Source organism: Strongylocentrotus purpuratus, unplaced genomic scaffold (genome assembly GCF_000002235.5).
Source record: "Strongylocentrotus purpuratus isolate Spur 01 unplaced genomic scaffold, Spur_5.0 spur5_scaffold_6, whole genome shotgun sequence".
Lineage (NCBI taxonomy): Eukaryota > Metazoa > Echinodermata > Echinoidea > Camarodonta > Strongylocentrotidae > Strongylocentrotus > Strongylocentrotus purpuratus.
In genome coordinates, this window is record NW_022145612.1 from 38,067,197 (window position 1) to 38,093,788 (window position 26,592).

A 26,592-nucleotide genomic window follows, 5' to 3' on the forward strand; every position below is an offset into this window, starting at 1 on the left:
CAAAAAACGCCTAATGATGATGATTTTAATTTCCAGAAAAATAGATTATACGATATCGAAAATAAAAATGTACAATGAACACCCCCCCCCCCCCCCCATCCTAAAAGAAATGCGGGTCACTAATACAAAAAATTACCCTGTTAAAAGTTCTCATTAAACGAAAAGAATATTCAATTTTCTATATTCGTTTAATGAGGAGTAGCCTACCTTTTAAAGGAAAACGACGTACAATTCAATACTATGTTATACGGTTAACATTTTGAATAAATATTTACCTCAATAATGTTTTTTAGCACACGATAACACTAAAAACATTATAAAAAACGTTTCAAAACAAATTTTATCTTAACTATGTTGGTAAAAAAAATAAAGAAGATTTGCAGATAGGCTCCTGTCCAAATAGTAATTTTAATGTCTTAAAAACCTACATATTTAAGATTAATTTCTAATGAACTTATATATTTAGGTACTCGGTAAAAGTGAACTAATTATTTACCCAACGGCATTGATCGACTTTCAAACCCTGGACCTTCTATTTTGCGAAGACTATTGCCCTTTCTGCGAAGCCATTATGCCTTCTTACGCGTGAATAGACATGCACATGATGTATGTAGGCCCACACGCGATGTTACATGTATGTATAGTAAGGAATTACGAAGAGTGTGGGAGACAGTGTCTAAAACTTGTCTTCTCTCAAATATTCTCAATTCATCGCAAAAGAATTAAAGAATCGACATCAATGTTATATACCATGATTACCTATTTTTCATAATTATCAAACGCATTTTAAAATTAGTACAATGAAATGTCGTTCGTGCCAATGTATCACCGATTATCTGAGTAATTACTTTTCTTCGCGTGATGCACGCTGTAAACTACACAGTACATCCATTTCATTTTCATTACCCCCTCCCCTCTATTCATCTTTCCAAATCCTATGGAATGAAAACATAGAAGTGAAAACATCAAGTTAATGAAGTGAATGAAACTAATTAAGCAATTTGGAAGAAACCATTTGGAATTACCATTAGAAATAACTAAATTAACTTAGCGTGTTCTCTTTTAATAATATCATTAGGCCTACTCCTAATGCAAATCATATTTCTTTTCTCGATTATTTGTGGCTGTTTAGCGGATTGTCGAAGTTATTTACATTGCCAGAAAGTTGCGAATATAGCAAAAAAGAGGATCAACAAAATCGAACCTATAAGTATTCCGAAAGTCAAAAAAAAAAAAAGACAAAGGGGATAACAAAACAAAACAAAAATAATAAGAGAAAAAAACAAGACAAAGAAATGTTGGATCTAAAACTTTTTTCATTTTCTTATTACATGAATTGTCAGAATAATGTGCATGTTTATTTCGAATTCTGATTCTCACCATTTGGTTAAAAAAAATATTATTTGCCGCATCATATCGTATATTGATGTTTTTGCTCTTTATTTGCTTTCGATTGTAATATATGATTTGAAACTTCCAATCAAATTAATTTATTCACATTTAAAAAGCATTCCGCTTGATTTATTTTCAACCGAAATGTACATATTTTGCCCTTTCAAGGATCATGTTTTGTTTCTGTTGGGAAATATTTGCTGCAATTGGTATGCTTCTACGAAAACGCGATCACCCTTTCCCCAGTTTGGACGCAGAGGGAGCAGTACAAGATCGCCTTGCTTCAGGCAGCAGCTTCAGTTTGTTGAAACACGTTGACCCCATATATCCCATATGTATATGTTTTAATGAGAGGGTGATTTTATTGATGCTAAATTAGTAATTAATTAGTTACCTGTTAATGAATAAGGACCTGCATTTTTCATTGAGGGAGTTTGAAAAATATTGCAATCCTTATGCAGCAAGACTAATTGCTGAGGAGCCCTTGCACACTCGCAATTTACCGCTAAATGTCAAATTGTTTGTCTTTATGGAATGCCCCTTTTCATTCATACGGTCATCACACGTATAGTCTTTCTCTTCACCCCATTGTCTTTACCCCTCCCCCTCTCTATCTATATTTCTATCTATTCTGTGTCTCTATCCCTGTCCCCTGCTTTCTCTCTGTCTTTGATTGTTTTTCTTAGTTTTTCCATCTCTCCCTCCCTCCCTCCCTCCACCCCCCCCCCCCCCGGCGCAATATCTCTCTTCACTCTTTCTATATCCATGAAACAGGTTCAGCCGTTTGTTTATCTTGGCATCCTACTCAACTTATATTATACTTTCTTATAATATATTCAATATAATTTATTTCTAATAACATCAAATCACTACGTCTTTTAATTTTTATCATAAAATATTTACGTTTCTGCACCAGTGTCTTCGATCGTGCAGTTTCTTTTATTCCATAAAATATGGTCAAACATCAAAAGAAAAGTATTTGATACGGGATGCAAGGAACTGTCATTTTTTTTTCACTTCGATCGACCATCCATTTTTAGAAGACTCAGTCCTTAAATCTGTTGCCCGGATATTGGAACTGTTGCAATATCTGTTTATACGTGTATAGTCTCCCGATATAAACATAGTCGGTATGTTTTGGTTCCGGGGTCACATAGTATTTCTTGGTTAACGTCCAGGATCGTAAAAAATTCATCTTTCCACAGGAGTCAACGACCAGTTTTATGACCTGAACTTTGACCCTTACCATTCCTTATACAGCGTCTGTCAAGAGGGGGCGTAGAGCATTTTCTTTTCTGGCGATCTGTTCTGAGCTATGCATGTAGTTAGTGTGTGATTGATTATAAGCTAAATGTAATGGAATTTGTCACTAGTTATCGTGTTGCACGGATGACTGTGTTTGATTAATAGCTGTAACAAATTAAGAAAAATCTAAGACATACTAATCAATATATTTCTATTGCAGGGAACGTGATATGTTCGGGTCATTTCAATTTGTAACGTTTTTTTGACATTTCTAATAATTATTGAGCTTCATTCTCATTCTCAGCTTTCTGATTGAATGATGTAATATTGATTGGTTCCTAATGCGTATTCTGTCTGAGGATTGGCTCCTCTACCACAATTACCAAGTGCAGCAACAACGTCATCAATATGATCCTATAATCATCAGAATCACCTTTACCATTCCCACCACCACCATCATCATCATCATAATCACCATCATCATCACAACATCATAATGTTACTATCAGCGATAAAATTATGATCTCCATTGCATATATCAGCACCATTAACAATATGATCCACATTCTTATTTTTTTTCTTCATCATTTCCTGCATCTGGGAAACATCGCTGGGGACATCACCATCACTATTATCATCATCATATCATCATCAACATCACCATCATCATCTTCTTCTTCTACTTTTTCTTTATAACCATACCATAATCACCTTCACCATCATTATCATTTTTATTATCCATCATATTCATCGTCGTCATCATCACCACCACTATCATTACTATTATCATCACCACCACCACCATGCATCACCACCATCATCATCATCACCACCACCACCATCACCACCATCATCATCATCATTATTATCGATATTATCACCATCATTAACCATTTGACGATAATCAAATTTGTAACATATCCTCTTAGATCAAACCAAACACATGTTGGCCTACTTCTTTGTAATGTCATAAATAAAATAGCGTTGAATAAAATACTAGATGCCTGTAAGATACTGAGGTATGATTTTCTTTTCTCAATAAGGCATTTTTATTCCATTTTTAAAATTTGAATTGATTTGGGTGATATATGTGGTTATCTATTTTGACAATGATGCTCATTGACAATAATATTTGTTTGAAATATCTAATGCTAGTGACTTGAAATTTCTATTGATAAGTAAAGAAAGACCTCAAAATAATTAAAAATCACACGGAACTGTGTAATGGTGATCACAACTTTAATAGATAGTTCACATTCAACTTTATACATCAATACAGTGCCCGACGGAAAAAAAAGATACGTGTTCACACACTACATGGCTCTTTACAATATGAACTTCGTTACAAAATGGATTCAAGACAGACCTAATAATATACAAACTGAACACGTCTTTGGTACGGCTATCATACAAGGTATAATGTGTACATGATCTATCAGTTTCTTTTGGCTTGTCTGTTTTAGACTGACAATACGAAGTAAGATCCAGTGGTTCAACTTTGGTCGTCATTTTTAATAATTTTAAGAAGAATGATGAACAGTCAACATAACTTTCTTGCCACTACCATTAACATATTTAAATTCACAGGATCGCATTTGTTACATTATATGAAAAATGAATTAATAGATAAAATGGGTATTTCTTCTGGAAAAAAGCCACTTTATAAGTAACTATAATGACACATAATAACAAAAATAATAAGTAACCCGTATTCACAACCATTTTTATTTTTTAAAGTGGCAACGTTGGATGCAGAAACGTTACATTTGTACAATTATCACAATGTCGTAGAGTATTTTTTTTTCTTCCAAGGTACATATACTTATTGTGCATTATTAGAGAGACCATTCATGAAACTCGTTTCAACTATTAAACCTTGAGCTTATTTCGAAAAAAAGAATATCAAGAATACCATAAAAGATATAAAACATAATATACTTCACCACAAATCCACAATTGCTATCATAAGTAACACAAAATTATCATAATGCCGTTTTAAAGAATGTTTTATTTTGTTTAGGGGGGAACAGAAGACACACACACAAACGTTAACGCACATTGAATTTTTATAAAAAAATATTATGCAACTTCTACTAAATAATGAAATTTAATCGCTTGGATTAAAATATTATTTCGGCAAGAATGAACAGACAAGTGATTCAACAATATCTTAAAATCCCAGTAGCGGGTAAAATAGCAGTATGCTAAATCAATTCGCAAGGATGTGTCCATGTGGAGGGATTTTTACCATCTCTCCATCAAAGCATCTCTAACAAAAAGACAGGCTTCTAAATCGTTATGGACGGTGGAAATCTATTAATTACTTAGAACATGAATTTAACTAATTTCAGGTACTACGGTCAGAGAGAGAGGGGGAGAGAGAGATATGAGAGAGAGAGAGAGAGAGAGAGAGAATAGAAGACAGAGCGCGAATTTAAGTCTGGATACGTCATACTAAACAAATGGGTTAGGAATGACAGTGGATCGGTGTAGAAATGTAGAATACCACCTATAATTAGATATAATTTATAAACCGATCAATTTTTCTCCTTTGAACCATTCTAGAAAGCAAAAGACGAGTTCTAATTTATGCGTTTTCTCTTGCTCTGACGTAATTATGAATTAAAATATTTTATATTTTCTTTACTTTAAACTTAAAATCAATTATCATAGTTTTCTATTATAAAATAAGTTTTGAATTTAATATAGAATGTATCATTTTGACGTACATTACCATTATTAACTCACTGCCTTGATTCGCCCACTTAACTTTCAACGAAGAGGTTGAGAGTACGAATCCTTACCCGTGCTTATTCCTGACTCAGATGTAACACGCGTACTTAAGGCCCGGTCACACAGCCTTTCGCGTCTGTATCGCGGGTAAAATTTCGCGATTTTTTTTTGCCCGCGGTTGCCCGTGGTGGAAAATGTGCAAAATTGGCTTACCCGCGGTTTACCCGTGGTATGCCCGCGGAACAGACGCCGACGACTGTTCCGCGTCCTTATCGCGGGTGAAGCGCGGCGGTACCGCGGCCTACCACGCTTACACGCGGTACACACGCTAATGCACGTGATAACAACGCGGTACAGACGCGGAACAAACGTGCTATGACCGTGCTCCACCCGCGATTACCCGCTAAAATTTCGCGTCCAATTCCGCGTGTAACCACGTCTTAACCGCGGCCGTAGCACGTCCTAGCACGTTCGTTCCGCGTCTGTACCGCGTCTTTACCGCGTGTGTACCACGTGTACCACGTGTACCGCCCGCGATTACCCGCGGTCTAAATTTTTGGGCAGCCCAAAACTTTTTCGCGCGGCCAACCGCGTGTGAATTTCTTACCCCGTGTAACGACGGGTAAAGTACGGCTGTATCGCGTCTTCATCGCGACCTCAAAGCGTCCAACAGCGTCTGCTTCACGGGCAGAAATTTTTGGCCGTGATTCGGCCGCGATACGCCCGTGGAGGGCTGTGTGACCGGGCCTTTAAGAAGAGAAATTCCTTGAATGCTCTGAGCGCCATTCTGGTAGCCTATAGCATTGACTGGAGTGATGAACCATGACAACTGCATAGAACGGATTACTAACATAGTCAATTAATTATATGGATGTTTCTTCCCTGGGGACCTAGTGACGAGTTATTCCATTAACCTGTTATTAATTAATGAATTATAATACTCGGAATCCAGTCTGCATACATAACTTGTTGCTATGTCGGATACGCCTAATTGAGCAAGCATTCAGGTTGTCAAGACCAACCTTTGTTTAAAAAGTAGGCCTATGCATACATTTTAAATACATGGATGCTAGGTCTATTGTGGATGCATGCGTAGGCCGATTGACTTAAGATCTCCTATACCTTCGATACCTATTGATGTTTTCATGAGACCGATTTTGTCGGTCTCTTTGTCATTTAGTCTCATTAACGTTTCAAAAGTCTCGTAAACCTTTTGTCTCGTGGTTTATTTTGTTATGAGATTTGTGTCGGTCCGTGAACCTTCGGACAATTTGAAAGTCAAGTGGGAAATCCCGCTATTAGCACAATGTAATAATTATCTTGACAATTATTCATGTTAGCTGTATATCGTGAATACCAATATTTAGCTTTTGTAATATACAAACATAATGATAACTTGCATACTGTCTGTCAGATCAAAATGAAGAAATATGACGAAATCTTTGTAGTCTACCAAAACAGTGACTAAATATTAATTTGCATCAATAAAGAAGCATCTAGAAACAATCCCAACAATTAGCAACAAGTTTTGTTAAAGTTATTCCTTGAATTAAAAAAAACACGATTGAATTAAAATTAGATTATAGTAAATGTGCAATTGCTACCATTATTTTCTCATGTAAAATGCCCACACTCTGAACACGTCACTACATTATTCCCTGAGGGAACATGGGTTTTTTGTTTCACGCTGCATCCATATTGGTCTTGCATTACCCAACATCTATCTACTAATTTTATAGCAAATATTACCAGTTATATATCATGTATACAATGCACGTTCAGACTGTCAAGCAGTTTTATATTCCGTTTCACCGATGCAAAAGGAGAACAAGAACTAAAGGATGAACATCAACATTCCGCCAAGTTGTTTATCCTTATTTTGAGCATGGACCTTCTGCTGTGAGGTAGACTTAGAGTGACAGAAAAAAAGGAATTATTCATTTTTCAACATTTCAAGTGTATTGCTCACATTTCTACATTACCAAAAACAATATCCATAGTATTAATTTTCATCATGAAAGCTTTGTGAATGCTGTCCATTTAACTATTTCTTTATATTTAACACAATTAATGTTCCTTTGTCACGTGGTATTCATGACATTTATCATGGGATAGATATATACATATACCAAAGGCTTCAAGATTATTTAACTGTTTCCAGTGCAATATTTAATATATACCGTTGTTAAAATGATTGTCATGGAGCTAATCAAGACCGGACATGGGTCATTTTGCAACTTCTCTATGTTGGACTATTGTTGCCTATTGTTTTAGTGCAAAATTGCACCTGTGGCAACGAGCGACTATATAGAGAAGCGAAGAAAGCAAACGAATCATTAAAATGCATTCGAAAGAAAGAATCGTGTCGTCATATATAATATATATAATCACCTAGATAACCATATAAGATATATTTGGGTTCAGCATTACCTGAATGAAAACGAGGAACAAAACCAACACTTATTAAATAATCATCGATTTCACTTCAGCATTATACCTATGTTTTAATTGTCGTAGGGGTGCAGGTACCCCAAACTCAAGCTTGTACCCCTTCCTCAAGATCAAAGCTCTTGGAGTTATAGTAGAATTTAATCGTGAAACTATAAGGGAAGGTACCACCAACCCTTTAGCAACGCCTGGATAAAAAGGGTCCTTTTGTACAAATCTAAACAAACATAAAATTCATTTTGTTATCATTATATCATGCTTACAAACTGCATAATTATAATGCTACCACAGCCCCTAATACTTATCGTCCTAATGAATGTGGTAACAGACATGACTGAGAGTATACTATGTTTGTTGTGTAACAGAAACTTTCGCTGAATTATTAGGCTATTTATGGAATTCAACTTATTTGGTCAAGAAGATTCCATAAAGTATCCACCTTCATAAGAGCTGTGGTTTTGTTGAGACAGAAGCGAGTTTCAGTGCATTAGATACCATAAACACTTTTTATTTGCACCGGCATAGTTCCTATTCAGCTCGAGTTTTCCTTTGTTTACTTGTCATGTTCTTTTGGTCCATCTTTGGTCAAATATGTTCGATGATTAGATGGATGAAACGCCATGATGCTGCAACACACCATGTTGCTGTAACTCAGCCAGCGGGTTCGATTCGTGTGTGCCCCCGCCTCCGCCACCGCCCCCAACATAGGCATGGTGAATAGCGCTGGGTTTGTGTATCAGCTCCGTGGCGCCACCGCCTCCGATGGAGCAGTGGTCACCGCCCTTCGACTCGAGATGATGATGGTGTTGTGGGTGATGTTGTCCGGCGGGATGATGCGAATGGTTTTTCCTCTCGTTCTCCTCCCTCGCCCGCATCTTCTTCAGTTTCATTCTCCTGTTCTGGAACCAGATCTTGACCTGTCTCTCGGTGAGGCTGAGCGCCCTGGAGATGTGGGAGCGGCGGTCCCTTGTGAGGTACATGTTGTAGAGGAACTCCTTCTCCAGTTCGAAGGTCTGGAACTTGGTGTAGGGTTTGCGTTTCTTGCGCGTGCGGACGTTAGAAGGTGGCGCCATCCAGGTGTAGCTGGCGGATACAGCCTGGTGACTCACACTGTGATCTAGGAATTGTGAAATAGATGAATAAATAAGAATTGTGATTTAAACATTCGAATTCAGATTTATAATTCCTTCATCGTTAACGATACAGAACGGCTGTGACAACCTACTAAACGTAGGCATGGTAGAAAAATGTGCTAACAAATGTGCTGCTCCTTCCTCATAATATGCGAAACTGAAAGCTGCAATTTAGATTTAAAACAACGGTCATTATAGGTCCGATGTTTTACATCTTAATAGGGAAAGAGCGTTTACTGTTTATGGAAAAATCCCACATCAAAATAGAATTTTGTCATAAATGAATAAAATTCTAATATACCATGCAGGAGGTAGATAGGCCAGTCAATTAAATAATCAGGGACTAGTAACGCAATCCCTGCTCAAACCCTTAGGCCCGAATTCACAAAGGTGGTATGTCGACAAACCTAGGTATATGTGCGTCTTATGACGCGTTTTGGTTTGTAGAAACGCGTCAAAACGCGTCGTATGACGCACATAAACCTAGGTTCGTCTACAAACCTCCTTTGTGAATTTGGGCCTTATAGTTACACATTTTCTTATAAATTGATAGCATGGAACTGATTAACGATCTAGAATGAAATGAAAACACAAAATCATTGAAATCTTTCAGGTTGTAAAACAAATGCTGTAATATGTGGTAAACAGTACAAATGATTAATTGTAAACTGAACAATGAATATTGTTTACATAATGATCTGCATCATCAAGCTTGCGTCACAAATACCTGACACATGACGGACTTCGGAATATGAATGAAGCCGTTCATCTGTTAAATTGCTTCGTCTCCCAAAGTCTTAACCTCAAAGATTCAATATCAACGACACTAGCCCCCCACCCCAGTCTTACAAATAGTTGTGATTGATCCAAATCAATCGCAAGTCCTCCAATCAATCGCAAGTTTGCAGTCTCCTATCTCTGACGTACATATTTGCGATTGATATCAACTCTTTTAAGACGAGGCCCGGGACTTCCACCTCTAATTGAATACGCCCGTCCTGGACAACTACCAACAAACCGGACATATATTTTTCGGACGTCTACCCTGTAGGATAATTACACCCAATAACATTTCCCTGGTATGATGGCATGGTATGACGATCCGAGGGTAAATCTCGCGATGTTAAGTTGTCACAGGATGGGGACGAGGGTGTCATTATATGAGAGGTGCAGTTGTTATAGGGACTGGTTATAGGGAATGACGGTACTTTTCCGGCACGTAGTTCTGTGGGAAGGTTGTCTGGAAATGGTAGTCCGGGAAAGGGGTAGCAGTCCAGATACAATCCTAAATGTGTCCCTGTCAGTAGCTAGAGTCTTTCACAACTTTGTCCTATTTAAATAATTAAATGGAAATCAATTCTGACGATTTAACGATCAAGTGTACCAATGTCACAGCGCATTTTAAAATTTCCTTTTCACTGATATTACCTGTCATAATAGCCACAGACTGTCGCGTGAGCAGTCCCTCAAAACAAAATTTTGTCACCAATGCTTAAATCGGAAACCAGATAAAAGTTCCATTGACAAGATTTGGTCACCTTTTCGATCCATAATTAAACCACAATGAAACCAGACTTAGTGGTGTGTATTACACGAGAATTAGACCATACAGTCTTGGGAAATGAAATAGGTCAACCACCGTATTCGTCAAATCCGCTTCTCAGGTCACTCGGCCCCCAGTCGGCCAATTAACGTAGAAAATAGATCCGAGAAATTATCTGTCACGATTAATTATCCCCCATGATCTTCAATGAAAGGATGAGGATCATGTCAAGAGTGATTAGCGATGATACTATTCAGGAGTTTTACCTGACAACAAGAGGTAATGCGACACCCCTGTTATACAAACGAAGATTGATATTGACACCCCTTTTGGGACCACTCCCCTGACGATACGGGTACAGGTTGCCGGGGTCGGGGGATGTCTGACCAATGAACCAACCATTAGGAACATTAGGAATGTCCGGTAGAACACCTCACATGTTAGGGGAATCCCCAAACGATTATTAATACGAGTGTATGCTGCAGACAGCTTACTTCCACTACCTGTGTTTTGCAGACGTGACTTAATTAGTGGAAGGTTAAAAGTAAGTGGTCGAAAATGACCTCCCTCACAATCCTAACTGTGAGATTATTAAATACAACATGGGGAAAATGTGATTGCATCACAAGTTATAATACTTTTTTAAGGACGGTAGAACCTCGGGAGAGTAGACATAGCCATAAGTTCCACGATAGTTTCTTTACACCAAATAATGCATATTTTACTTATGCTCTGGTTTAAATCTTGAAACGCCCCCTTAATCCAGGAAAAAATTCCCTTACAAACTTCTTGAGAAGCCCCTTCCATTTCATACAATGCCTAACATACAATGCAATACAATGCCTAATAGAAATAATTGCCACTCTACATCATCTCAAAGCTACAATCTTGAGCATCGTTTTTTGTTTTTCAAACGAGTTGCGATCATGTCGTACAAGCATTAATTTCGAGGTATATTCAAAGCCGGATTCAAAGGGCCCATTTAATGTTTAATGTGAAATACAATAGCAAGAAGTAATACGAATGTTACGGTCATTAGGCGTATTTCAAATGACTCCAGGATTCTACAGGTTTATATGCCCCATACCCCCATAGAAAGTTATCCGTACCTGTACTGAATTCTTAATTGAGAAGATCAACAACAAGAAACAATATTCTTTGTTGAATTAGGTTTGTAGAAAAGCGCCCCCAGTTTCCTGCAATCCTCAGGTTTCCACGTATTCATAGTGCGATGATGTAGAGTCTCTGAAATACACTAGTTTCATATAATTTATAACAATGTACTCGCAAAGGTCAGTAAGGACACAAGTGATTTTTTTCTTTCTTCATTTGTTTGGAGGATAAGGATTATAATGTCATACGGACCTCGCCCAAGCCTTGCTTGGTGTAGTATACCCACCCACTGTACATAATGCTTACAATGCGTTTGTCCTTTCTCTTTTTAATTGAACAGTATAGGCCTACACATATTCATTAATCTATGAAGAAAAGAAAAAATCATCATTGAAAAATAATACACATGCGTATCTCATATTTCATATAGGACCTATTCTTACAGATAAAAATAATACACTTTAAAATTTAAAAGGAAAACAAAGCAGAACATATGTAATGCTATCAAATGGAATATAATATGATCTCATTTTAAACAAAAGGTGTATTTAGTTTCATGTATCCCCTACTTCTCTCTCCCTCATATATTCATGCAGACATGTCAGGCTCACATAGAATTGCATATATTCTGCTTTATAAATATACTCATTCATGCAATATGTTTTTATCTTCAGGGAAATTCTATCTATTCATTATAAAAAAAATAAAAAAAACACTGATTAACGCGGAACTTAGGACCAAAAATGTGAAAGCAGTATCACAGGGGCGATGTGGATAAAGAAGGGAGCAAGACACACCTCTCTAATCCATTGTTGGTCGGTCAGATAAATGGGATAAGCAATGAACCGTACCCATTAAGCTCATGGCGTGTCCACCCCCAATTTGGATTATTGAAACACGTGCCAGAAAAACAAATCTGAGAAGGTAAACGATCACAAACATGTTTTAGATGATGCATTTAAGCGGACTTTAAAAGGTTCCCTTTACTACGTCATCTTAAAAATTAACAAAATTAAATTTGAAATTTAGTTCTGGTCAAGGGTTTGCATTGAGCAAGACAATGTTTTGGAAACGATTGGAAAGGTAAATTGTGAAAAGGAATTAGTGTATAATGTGAGGTTTTGCAATAATGAAGAAGAGAAGAAACTGACGCAGTCTTGCCGAATGTCTCATGCACTGTACACAGAAATGTGTCTTTGGGACTACATGTCATGACTGGTTTATTAACATTTCAGTTATTTCTTAAAATATTTTGAACATGAGAGCATTTGAAGAGTTATTCTTTTTAGAGGGAATTTCTATTGTGGCTTTCCTCCAAAATGATCTTAAGAAGATAAGCAAAGCTCCAAAACTACTTTTACCATAACACGACCTTAAATTCTCTTTGATATAGTATATACTTTATTAAACACAGCTAATATCTGTTTAAACCTTTCCAAGTGTTACTAGCAATGCAGCCATATAATTATGACAAGTGCACAAACGTTGGAAACGATTATACACTCAGCATACTCAATTTTGTAGGTGCATGGGGACACGTCCAGTTCGCTCATACCCCCAACTATATGGTGAAAAAGGAACAAATACAAATTTGAAAGAAAAAAGAAAAGAAAAAGAGAGAGAGGAAAATGGAGAGGGGATGGCGATGTCAAAAAGATGTCCCCCCCCCCCCTATATATGATTTGAACGATTTGCACAAAATGTCGCATGTTAGAGGGATCAAAAGAGGGATGAAGATGATTTTGATAATGGCCAACTAAAATCTTAAATTCAAACACACATCAGAGCTTGAAGGGTAAGAGTTTGGTATAAATTGCACCAATGAATGAGACAGTTATGAATGTTTGAAATATGAAATCTCTAATTCTATGCGAAATTCCAAAATGATAATTTCGTCAATAAGGTTGGATGTATTCATGGTCAGTTCCCTCGTATGTCGTGTACTGAAATATAATTTATATCTGATTTCTCCTATTTTTTCTTTCTTCGGGCTCTACTAAAAATGGTTATAGAAAGCATGTTGTTATAAACCCTCCATAAATAAGAGATGCTCTGGAGTGAAAAGTTGACATTTTAGTTATTGTGTATTGGAAGATCATTAACCGGTTCTGTATTACAGTGACATTATCAGTTGAGCCAATTGTTGTTATTTGTCCGAGTTCGTTAAAAATTTCACCAGACTGCCTCTCTTATTATCCGCTTTATATTCAGATTAATTTGCTAGTTACGTTCCCCTTCAGCATATTCAGTGGAAACCAGGGCAACGAAAGATTGGCGCTAACTTTTTCATGTTGAACCTTTAGTATAAACCGTAATATGAAGTGTATTTGTTTAAGGTGCCCTGACATAATGCTCTAGCGACATTTTTTATCCTGGACTTCTTGAGTCAAAGATACCGGGTTAGGTTTAGGATTCAGTATTTGTTCCAGGGTGGAAGTAGATCTATTCGTTTGGTAAAGGATGGTGTCGTCGGGCATGGGTCTTGCAAACTATATTGAGAGTTAAACATAGCGATTAGAGATTTAACCTTTTCTTTATGTGTTTGAGAGCATCTACAAATTAAATGCATAGCTACAATTTCCCACGAAATCGGACATATCAATACATTGTCGATCAGTGTTAGCAGTATAAACGGTATACATTCTTTAAACGCTTCTCAAAAAAATATAACACAATTTATGTACAGTCCACTGTAGACAGGTGGCTTCTGTAAACAGGTTCAACATCACATGTTTCTTCCTAGGTGATCACTATAGACAAGTGGCCTATATAGAGAGGTTGCTCCTAAGAGAGGTTTGACTGCATATTGAATCAACATTGACAGAGAAGGACTGATTTAGCATCAAAGTTAAGATAATATAAATTGGAGTAAAGTTAGAAGTGAAATTAGCAACAAAGTAGAATTAGAAAAAAAGGAAGATGTAGAACTAGAAGTCGAAATAGGACATAACTTTTAAGGTCAGTAGATCTAGAAAAAAATGAGTTGAAGATAAAGGAGAGGGAATGAGAGTGAGATTGAGAAAGAGAGGGAGAGAGAGAGAGAGAGAGATAGAGAGAGAGAAAGAGAAACGTGGGGGGGGGGCAAGTGCGAACATGTAGATATTGTTCTTCTTCAAACATAATGTACATAGGATGATTTTATGTATACATGATTAGTAAGTGATCACATCACATCACATTATTTCATAACCACTTCATTGAGTCGGCAGTTTATTTAAAGTTGTGAAAAATCCATGGTACATGTCCCATGCTCTTCCAAGTATAAACTTAAAATGCATGATACATGTGTTTTTAAGAATAATTGATTGAAAATATATATATTGGTTGAGGTTTGCTAACTACACTGGGAATAATTTATAACATAACAAAGAACAAATAACAACTACATTGTAGGCAAAGCTATATTATAAGTTGATGTGAAGACCTTCTATTACTCTTTCTCCTACCCCCAACCGAAATATGTACATGATTTATGTACACCCACCCGAAAAAATAGAGACAAATTCAATATTTTATTTTTTGAATTCCTTGCCCCTTCTCCACCTCATCTCTCTCTCTCTCTCTCTCTCTCTCTCTCTCTCTCTCTCTCGCTCTCTCTCTCTTTCTTATCCTCCGTTTCTCTTCCCCTTCTCTCGCTCTCTATGCCTCTCCCCAACTATTTCTTACACATACTTTGTCTTCTCTCCTTCTTTGTCTTCTATAATTGTTTATAGTGTTTGAAGTTTCAGGTTTAGATACACGTCAGTTTTATCTTTATATGTTGTTCATATTTCAAGCAACAAGGAGTCATTTTCAGTATTAGCATATGAAGTTCCTTTTTTTTTAGTATGTTTTAAAGGTATTAATAAAATTCAAACAATGCCCATTAGTTAATTGGAGTATAAATTGTTTGACTTTTAGTGCATTGTAGATAATCCTTTCATATTGCATCAAAATCGAAACAAGCTATTAAATGCAGTAAAAATATAAATAAAACAACCTTCACTGTCTAAAATGTCATTATTCCTTTCATGTTTCAAGGATTCGCACATTTTCGATGAACATTAACTGTCATCATCTAAGCCACTTTCGTCATAAATCGAAAATGAATATTAAAGATGGGCAGTCGTATAGAGAGAGGCACAATAAACTTTCCCCTCTATTGCAACCCCCTTAAGGAGCTGTTCTATAGGTTAAACAGGTGTTGCATTAGGGCCCTAGCGCTGATCTCAAGAGGGGTATAGGACAGCATAAGGAGAAGAAACCGTTCCCCCTTCATATCTTTTTCCGCCGCCCCTTCCAGTTGAAAATCTCATACAAAGCCCAGTGACTATTTTCCTTATAATGGTTTCTATACATTGATAATGATGATAAACAGAGAGACGATTATGTACCTTGGATGTTGTTGTTTTTATTTCCGTATAAAAAATAATCATATACAAATACAAATATACGGCTGGTTGCCCATATTCAGCTGCAACGATAATTGTTGCCAGTTTACAATATACAAAATATACATATTATTACAAATTAAAAAAATAAATAATTACAAAGTATCAGTCGAAAACTTGATACAAATACTTAAAGGAAAAAAACAAAAAACAAACAAACAAACAAACAAACAAAACAAACATCATATAAACATACATAAAGAGGTACTACAACAAGGTGATTATAGTCTGTTTAGGTTAGTCTTAAAGGTGGCAAAAGTGGGTAGTTGACGCAAATCAAGGGATAATTTATTATATTGAAAAGAAGCTCTGTACACAAAAGTTCTTTTACAATAATTAGTTCTTGGCTGCGGTTTCAATTCTCCATTCAGAATGGTATAGGGCAACAAAAGAAGCAACCCCCCCCCCCCTCCATCCTCGTTATACCGTTTCCCTTCCACAATCTCATAGAACCTCCAATGGCAAATTTAGAAATGGGCGTTGCCAACATAAACATTTGCTTTACTCGTTTACGCCTCCTACTACTTTCTAAATTTATTTAGTGTTCTGTTCTATTTGTGTATTGTTTACCCTCCTAATTCTCTCTGAATTCACCCTTTTTTCAATGTGAATGAAATAAATGTAAATTTCGAATCAAATCAAAATCAGTTGACAATCATGATAAAAACAGAGAGCCGATAATTATCTGCCTATGACAAGCGGGATTCCGGAAGCAATCCAGCGCTAGGTATTTCCTGGGAGGGGGGGGGGGGGGATTTCCATATTTTGTTCGGCCCTGTGCCTGCAATTTGGGGTACACACCCGATCAGTAATGTGTTGAATACGCCACAGTAATTCATAACCTTCATTTACACTTAGATTCAATATCTTCTTTTTTAGTCAAGGAAACAAATTCATTTTCTTTTCATTCCTCCTAACGTTTGTAAACCTCACATCAGAGTCAATTAAAGGGATTGGGTATATCTTTGCCTCGGATTCTAAACTAAATTCTGGATTTAGCTCATGCTGCAATCATAATTATAAACCTTAAGGTCAGTAATGAATCCCATGACTTTTATAAGCCGATCGCCTGTCTGAATATCAAGATATTTATGATTGGAAATAGAAATGTCAAAACCGTTTTCCCGACGGTTTTTATAAAACTACAGTCTATTGGGGAAAATGAGTATGGTAAAACCGGTCACTCAAAGATTTTTATTTTTTAAGGCACTGCATGATCTTTTTGAAGCGCAATTATTTTAGGACTTCAATAATACACCATATCTCAGACACGTTTAACATGTAGGGCCAAGCATCTCAGCTTTGTAAAACTGGAAACATTGTTAAACGATGCCTTTAAAGTAACCCCTGTGAGATAACAGAATTCCATGTCAATCTCTTGACGCTAACGTGAATGTACTTTGTCGTAAAATTTAGATAAATTATAGAGTTCCTCAATAATAGTCTAATACATATATATTGATATAGCATACAACTAAGGGAGCAATAAAACAGCCCACTTTTCTTTGGCATTGATAAAACTGTCCAATAAATACTTTTTGTTCACCATAAAACCCAAATATTTCACTTATAAGATATGACTATCAGAGATAACAAGAAGTGTTAAACGAATTATCAATATACACAGTATTTATTTTCTGAGCCATATCAATCTGAGACTATTTTATTTTCATTGAACTTTCGTCTCAACATGTCAAAGGCAACAAAATTGTAAAACATGTCAGGATTTTATACACTCTTTGCAAAAAAAATGATTTGTATTATTTCTAAATACATTTACTTAACATGAGAACCTATATAATATATCTGTAAAGCGCTTAGACACATCGTTGGATCGGTGTATTGAGCGCTATATAAAAAAAACGGATTATTATTATTATCATTATGGCGAAATTCGTCAGCTAATAAACTTTGTTTACATCATAAAAAGATAATAATATAGATAATTAGTTAAGCATACTTATCGATAGCTAACTTTCTTTCTTTTTTAACTGCTGTATGGCTCTAATATAATGTGATATAAACAAAATTATACACCATAATAATTGATTTCGCGCATACAATAAGATGTGCTGACTAGGATGTTCCGCCCATGTTAAAATAAATAAATAAATGAAAAAATACAAAATGTTTAATCTAACCGTTATTTCAAATTCCCTATTATCATTTATTTGTTTGCACCTACGCGTTATTTATTGTACCGAAAATACACTTAACATATTCCTTGTATGAAATTCTATCTAAAGCATCGTCATAAAACCTGTGTTTCATGAAGATTTAAATTGTATAAATAGTTCTCCATGTAAATCGAGCATTTCGTTTAAAACTGTTATAATTTGCCTCGTGTGATAAATATGATTTCCTTCAGTTTAATAATTGCCATTGGTGTATAAACTGAACATGCTGAAGATATTGCGCTTTTAGTTTTGTTCTTCAAAATTTATATCCTTCGTCGAAAATCAATATATGGGACTATAATGGTCATCAGAAATCAGTTTTATTTTGATTTACGCAAGGGTTTGGAACTATTTTGTTCAATTAACATGAATCCAAAGCGAAGAAATAATGGACTTCACAATCTATCTTATGAAGGTATGGCTGCTGCATTAGAAGAATGCAGCAATGGGCTACCCAGTCGATACGTCATAATTGCATTGCCTTTCTTTTCCATTTTGTCACACATTTTATGTTTTGTTCTTCATCTTTTATAAAGCGAGTTGCCGATGGTTAAAGGTGAAACTGAAACAATCATTTTTTTTTAAATAAATGTATTATATCTTGAACAAAAGTTTCGAGAAAAGTCCTTTTTTAACTACTAAATAATTTGTTCAGTTTAAATACCCAATGTACCAAATGTTGCCATCAAGTAAAATCATATAATTGCCGCTGTGTTTTTCTTCTACTAAAATAAAAGATCTCTTCTCACAGCTTAGCCCCATTCTAGGTTTTTATTCATTCTTTAAGTTTTATCGTTTGCAAACGGAGGGTTAAGAAGTGGGAGCTACTGCCCCCTGATAATGTCAGTTTCAAATCACTATTTTGTGGACAACCAGTAAGGTGGTTATTTATAATTTTCTGATTTTACCTTGTATATTGTATTATTGAAGTATACATTGTCGCTCTCATGAAGCGTGAACTGTTGCACTCTAAAAAAAAGTATTGAGCAACAAGGGAACATAGCCTAGTATGTTTTGTTGGGTTAGTTTTTTTATTTAGTCAATTTGAGGACGTTTTACCCGACATTGAGTTTTAAAAGTTTTACCCATCAAACATGAATTTTCCCCTTGGGTATTTTTTCCCAAACTATTTTAGAGTGTGTCTCACTTGCTTCGCTCGCTTTAAAACCGGGAGATGGATATACGGCGGGCTTTGACTATTAGCCCCATGGCGAATTATGCCGGGGGGGTGTTTCACAAAGATCCTAAGTTGAACTTATCTCTAAGTTAGACTTAAAAATTATGGAAAGCCGTTAGCGTTTTTGAAAATGTTTTGTAAAATTTGTTTTAAAAGGCATAAAATGTTGATTCAAATAATTCATATTTTCTATTATCAAGGAGATTTCATGTACTTGATGTGGAATTTATGAAAAATCTAAAATACTTGAATTTTTGCTTTTGACTATATTTTATTTTAAGGCTACAAATGGCTCTCCATAATATTTAAGTCCAACTTAGAGTTAAGTTCGACTTAGTATCTTTGTGAAACACCCCCCTGGAAGCCTACGCGAGCAAACACATTTAAAGAATACCAAACGTTGTAAGAATTTCTCTTCGTTTTTCCTTCTCTTCAGTATTACAATTACACAAAGAAAAGGTTGGCCCTTAGACCTTGTAGCTTTGCTTCAATAATTCACAACTGGTGTGAGTTTCTTGTTTGTATAAATCCCTATTTTCTAAAACATTCTCAATTAAAAGAAACTCTTCCTATTTCCGTTTGATTTGATCCGATTAGAAACGAGTGATTGACCAAGCAAAGAAGTTCTACGCATGTTAGTCTCGAACCAGTTTGCCATTTTTGTCCTTTTTAAACTTAATAATGGGTCAACAGTGGATGCATGTGTGTGTTGATGTCAATGATGTGACACGAAATTATCATAAAAATGTTATAGTATGCAACGTAAAATCCGTCACGCAACATGAATTTTCAAAGGCAATGTGTTGAGAAAATGGCAAAGAAATGTCCTATGCCCTATTTCATGTCACACTGCAATTCAAAGCACATACAATAATAAATTTTGTTCACTGTGTCTTATGACTACATTGTCCAAACTTCCTATTTGCCACATTCATAAAAAGCTTAAAGTGACCAATGCACCGGTATGCATGTCAATTTCGCAGGCTCATAAAGCAGAGAAATCATATAAGTCTGGTGGAAATAATTAAGATTTCTTACTTTTGATTATCGTTAATTTTAAAATTATTTTTGTCTTTAAGCTAATTAAGTGTGGAAATATTCAAATAATAATTTTGGTGGCTATCCTGAAGAGAAAAAACAAACCCTGCACTTTATACCATTATCTTTCACATATTTTCTTAAATTCATGCTGCAACCCCTGCTGCAATGGAGGATATTTTACATGATTTATATTCAAAAGCTGGTTTAATTTTCATCTACACTTTCTATTTTACAAAAATCTAGATTTCTTAAACATGCTAGAGTTTAAATACTTTCTTTTTCTTAAATCCATGCTTACTTTGGAGTTTCTGTCTGAGCTAAAGAGGCTATTTACCATTTTAAACAGACTAAATTTTACCAGGAACCCATCTTGGGTTGAGCATGTTTAAACAAGAAATAGAATGAATCGGAAATAGCTCAAAGTCGACACACATAAAAACACAACCATGTGATCTCATTTATGCTTGTCAACAGATAATAGAATCAATGACATTTATCTAATGTGCAGAATCACATGTAACACAGTCCGAGGCCGAACAGGATGTTGCATTATAAGTAAAGAAATATAAGCAAGAAACTGTAAAGAGATAGAATAGATGATAAATAATACTACTATTGATTGAAGAAATTAATATATATAAATTAAAAATGTAATTTAAACAAAATGTCAGCGTCAAAACAAAATGTTTTGGTTAATGGCACAAATATAATACCCATGAGTTGAGATACTTACCTATACAAAATGTTTATAGCAAAAGATCCCAATTTAGTGGAAAAGTTTTAAAAATTATTTTAAAAAATGAAGAAATCAAGGTTTGATCAACGCTCCCCCCCCCCCTTTAAAAAAAATAGATATATAGTTTCTGAAGAAGTAAAATGTCCTGTTTCATGTACATCAACCGTCCAACTGCTTGGTATTGTATAACATCTTCTCTCTCTCTCTCTCTCTCTCTCTCTCTCTATCTGTCTGTCTGTCTTAAATTTCTGTCTCTATCTTTTATTCTTGCATGTACTATACTATTTCATGCTAGATATTTGTCGTACAATAACCTCTCCTCACCCCGATCCTTCACGGGAACACTTTCATGCAAACGGCAGAGATGGACCAATTTTTTTTCCCATACAAATATTACAAATACCTACCAGAAGGATCAGATCGAAAACATGATGGGATTATATATATATATATATACCATGATTTAATATAAATTTGAAGGTATGTAACGAATAAATACTATCTTAAATCTCAATTTTGTGACATCACTCCATCAAAAAATGAACGTTTGTCAAGAAAAAAAAATGCTTTACCGCTTTTAGAGAGTAATCTTGGATATCAAACCTCCTAGTTGAAAGATATTTAAGACATTGTTTTTCAAAAAAAGCCAATCTATGCAAATACATGTATATTTACATGAAATGAAAAAAGTAAAACCGTACGCAGTCTGATGGTAGGATGAAAGTCGTATTTGTCATTCTGTTGACGATAACGAGCATCAAAACTTGAAGAAAGCATATGACGACGTAATCAACATTTTGAATAATACTTGAACCCCTAAGATGATAATCAGGGGCCTTAAATTATTGAAAACGTCTCAGAGGGAATCCCGTCTATTAACAAAGTTCTTAGAAATAATGAGACGGTTTGGAAATATTTAATTTCCTCCCTCATTGTGTTTCTTTACAGTTTTCAATTTGAAGTTGTACATTTTTATCACGCCTCATATGGTTATTCGGAAAAACGAAAGCGAGCTAAAACCATCGATTCGTTTATACTCACGCCAGACTCATTTCCATCGTTATCAATTGCATACAAACATGTGAATTGATAAAATCATTCATAAATTGAGATGATGTACAAGAATAACTAACTTTATGTTTTAAAAGACAAACTACTTTGATGACATATAAAATTAAATGTTGAGGCAAAATCGTCATAGCACGCCATTTAAGCGTTACTAGGAAACGAAAATGATCGTCATACACAACAAATGACTGAAATATTGGTTTCTTTAAAGTTTATCATCGTTTTAAATACTTTAATACTATTATAATTACAACAACAAAACGCATCTGATTGGATAAACTAAAGATGTGCTATTAAATGCAAAAAAGTTGGTTTTATATCCTAAATTCGTGGTACTGACCTGAATCACTCTCTGGTCTTGACGGGTCGTCGTCCCCGTTCCCACAGGCGGGATGAGGGTTGGCAGACCCGCTGGAATACCCGTGTTTTCCGTGAGTTGACAAGACATGATGGCCTAACGATGTCGGCGGACTATGGTGAACGCCCGGTGTATAAACCTCTTGGTAGAAGAAAGGAAAATGTCCAGCTGGCTTATCACCATGATTAGGAGGAGGCGATGTCCATGAATGACCACCGTTATTGGCACAGTTCGTCGGCGTGATGGCCGCCGTCGACGAGCAGCAACCCGCCGAGCTGGACTCGGCGTCGACGCCGCCACCTCCTCCACCGCCGCCGCCTCCGCCCGCTGGACTTGGATATCCTCGCAAACAGTTCGTGCTGCTGTGGTAAGAGAATCTGCTCATTAAACCCACATAACTACCGTCATGAGAAAGGTTATAACCATTGTTATGACCATTTGCAACCGTGTCATAAAATGTTCCAATATTGTGTGGGAAGGCACGGGGAGCTTGTAATCCTTCCATCCTTCTAAATTCACAAAATAATCCTATTTCACCCTCAAAATACCTCTCTCCAATACCCATATACTCATCAAAATCTCCAGTATACTTTTATTGAGTTTGTGCTCGGTCTAGCATATTATCGAAGACGTCCGAATTGTTTATGCTTCGGTAATTACAAGAAAAGTCATAAAGACGTATAAGAGTAGCTCATCTTCAATGCGTGTATCTATTTAGGCAGACGACACAGTTATTATCGTTTCCCCCAGGACAGCCACGATTGACACAAAGTGCGTCCTCATATGGGTGTAAACGGTAGCAGACAACACACACCTCATGCGTTGATATTGGGCCAAGGAAGGCAGGCAGGCTACCATAAAGCCTTTGGGTTCACCTACTAAATACAACACACCAATATGACCCGCAATATCAGATGAGTATGGAGGTGAAAGGTCATAATCGATAAAACCCCGTTTTCATTCTTCTAAAGATTTAAAGTTTAAACGGTTTTAGTGACTCTAATTCCAGGTAATAATGATCTAACGATCTGAAGGTCTTTGTTTGAGATTTGATTAGTCACACGACGAACATTTCCGAATCGATAATGGTGAATGAAACGAGAGGAGATAAAAACTCAAAACATAACATCACGTGGCAAATGTTGGACCAATCAGAAGGTCCGCCCATGTGAGAGTAAAAACTTATTCAAGGACAACTCGGCTGTAAACGTTTCGTCTCTCTTTTCAAGCAATATCTCCAAACGTATCATCGTCAATTTATTTTAAAACTTGAGACATTCATGCCCTGATGAAGTCTCGAAAAAGCATTTTATCGGTTAAAGATGGTTAGGGATATGATGGGAGTACTACAATTAGACGGCCTGGATAAATCATGCCCTGTTAGTATACTTACTTTGATCGAAAACATGGCGCTCGTGGTGAGCTTAGGGAGCATGCGACATTACCAGCATCACGTGACAGAGTTCATGGTGTAATGGTGTTGCCGACAAAGAACATTACCAGGAAATGGATGAGCTGGCTGTATGGTTTGGAAAAACAAACAAACATGAGCTTAAGATTTATACAAAATATAATGGACCATTATTTGATATTCAATATTATTGTTGTGATCGAGTAGAAATGTGTCTTCATTTTGGTGTTTAGTGAAGGTTGTGATAATAGTTGTTATATGTTCTATCAATGTTTATCTTTCTCTTGATTTCTTGAAATGTAACCGCCCCTCTTTTTCTTGGTGATACGATTCATGTATCTGTCTCTCTCTATAATTATCTGCCTGTTCTTATTACCCTCTCCATGTCTTTGTCTGTCGGGCTGTTGGTTTGTATGTTTGTCTGCCTCCGCCCCTATTTCTCTCTGTCTCTCTCTGTCTCTCTTTCTCTCTTTATCTATCTCTCTCCCTCTCTGTTTTTCCGTCCATGCATTCCTATGTTCTTATTCGCATGGTATCCGTATTGCCTCATTCAATCTGAGCTCATCCTTTTGTTCTTTTCTTTCTTATCATGTCATCAATTCACCTTTCAAAATATTAGGTGTATTTGCAGCTTTTTCTGGGTTGTTCCTGATAAACATAAATTTCAATGTTGAATACATATTTTCAGTCAATGGAAACACTTCTTTGTTGGAGGTTCATATGCTATCATAGCTGAATGAATCACCCAATAATAACGATAAGATTAGTACCGCTTTTGCCCCCTTTGCATAAGGGCACGCTTGTATCCAGGCATCATCGAATATTTGCATGATAGCTGGGAATGTGTATATAATCAAAACGAATTCCATTCAGATGTGTAGCCCAAAATGTTTGTAGAAGATGTTACAAGCCAATTTCTTGAAACCGTGCTCACGATCTCTTTTTGCTCTTCTGAATAAAATAGGACATTTCAACTGCTTTATCCTCAGAATACTTTGCTAAAGCACATAGTCCACTTTAAAGATAAACTTGAGTTCTGGTAATAAAAGAAAATGAATTCTCACAGAATCTAACGAAACTTACACTGAATGTTCAAGTTTACAAATAAATGTCATGTGCCAAACACTTTTAGAAAAAAAATGTATACTGGCTGAGTAATGGGCATAGAAAGATCAGGAAATCAGGGTAGTACTAGCCCCGACACCATGTGTGTTGTCCCATATACATCTTTCTGTGTAAGTGATTGTTACTTTACTAAGACTCTGCCAAAGTTATGATGATTTTGATGACTCCAGAAACCTTGCATTACACACCATTACTTACATGCTATATGATCAACTTTTCTGATCCATTCCACACCTTTTCTTTCACAATGCAATCGCATGACCAGAACTCAAGTTTATCTTTAACATGATTCCCAACACGTTGTACGACCTCTGCAAAATTAGGCTGGTAAGAAATGGAAAATGTACATGTTTCTTTGTTGTCTAGCTTGTTTGTCTAGTTTTATTTATTTGAACAGTGGAACATGTTATGAACGTTTTTCAGTATTTTTAGCATTTCACCAGGAAAAGTAACAATATGGCAAAGGTTTCATACAGTCATGATAATGTTGTATTAACTAATAATAATTGTAATAATACAAAGTTGGGCGTGATATGAATATGAATATGAATTTGAATGTTGCATGCCCATGTTGTTGAACGGTATATTATTTGGCTATGTAAGCTATAAATAGTGTGTGAATATGTTTGAATAGTACATGCTGCTCATCTGTTTATATATTGTGTAATTAACAATCAATTTATATCATTAAAACAAAGCAAACGACAAAAAACGACAGAAATTTCTTAAAGATTCGTTGCACCGGGAGTGGCCTGAACCGAGTTTGAGCCCGGGAGCTCCCCGATGACCAACCGAGGTTCTCCCTCCGAACCTAATCACCAATATCCGCTCTAGCCTTCCTCCGTCGCTCCAAATCCTACGATCGGCACGTTCGACTAATGACTGCCCTCAACTCATGAATTCCTCCGCGAAAAAATACAACTATCACACTCCTTAGGATGAAAGAGAAGGAAAGCGGCATCACATAATCGAACACGGCTCTCCTCTCCTATTGTGTCAACTCCTTATAGGAATAATAGATTCCTCACGAATTTGTGAGTAATAATTACGATTTTTGCGCTGTAGGGATGGTCTCATCTGTTCGAGTTTGTCGTCGACGCCTGGGCTTGCCCGCTCGTGACGACAAGCGAGAGCAAGCTGGTCCAGTACCTCGGGGGGCTCTCAAAACAACGACATTGCCAGACAGGTAATGTGTTTAATTGATAACGATCAAGTTGTTCATGATCTCTTTTCCCCAACCATTATGCTTTATGAGAGTAGGAAAGGGTGATTCATATATAGATGTCTGCTAGACACACATCGCTATACGAGGTACCATGTTTGAAACGATGATGTGTTTTGGTAATAGTGGAGGTATGAGTATGTCCGATGATCCGAAAATGTGTAATTGAAATTCCCAGAGGTGATATAATTCCAAAGCATCATTAATTATCAATTTGCACACGCCATAAAACTTCTCAAT

General features: G+C 36.2%; 1 protein-coding gene across 1 annotated transcript; it reads right to left on the reverse strand.

Annotated features, from left to right (window-relative positions):
* Positions 1-6,125: 6,125 nt before the first annotated feature.
* Positions 6,126-23,387, reverse strand: LOC577924 (homeobox protein Hox-A10). The gene is made up of 2 exons (XM_030973092.1): positions 22,577-23,387; positions 6,126-8,935 (listed from the first exon to the last, which is right to left on the reverse strand). Exons 1-2 carry the CDS (start codon positions 23,157-23,159, stop codon positions 8,421-8,423), a joined length of 1,098 nt encoding a protein of 365 aa, XP_030828952.1. The 5' UTR covers positions 23,160-23,387; the 3' UTR covers positions 6,126-8,420.
* Between the last annotated feature and the right edge of the window lie 3,205 nt (positions 23,388-26,592).

Coding starts and splice junctions, on each gene's coding strand:
- LOC577924 (XM_030973092.1), bottom strand. CDS start 23,159: ATGGGTATTGGAGAGAGGTATTTTGAGGGTGAAATAGGATTATTTTGT. Junction 8,936..22,576: donor AAGACCAGAGAGTGATTCAG/GTCAGTACCACG, acceptor CACAATTCCTAG/ATCACAGTGTGAGTCACCAG.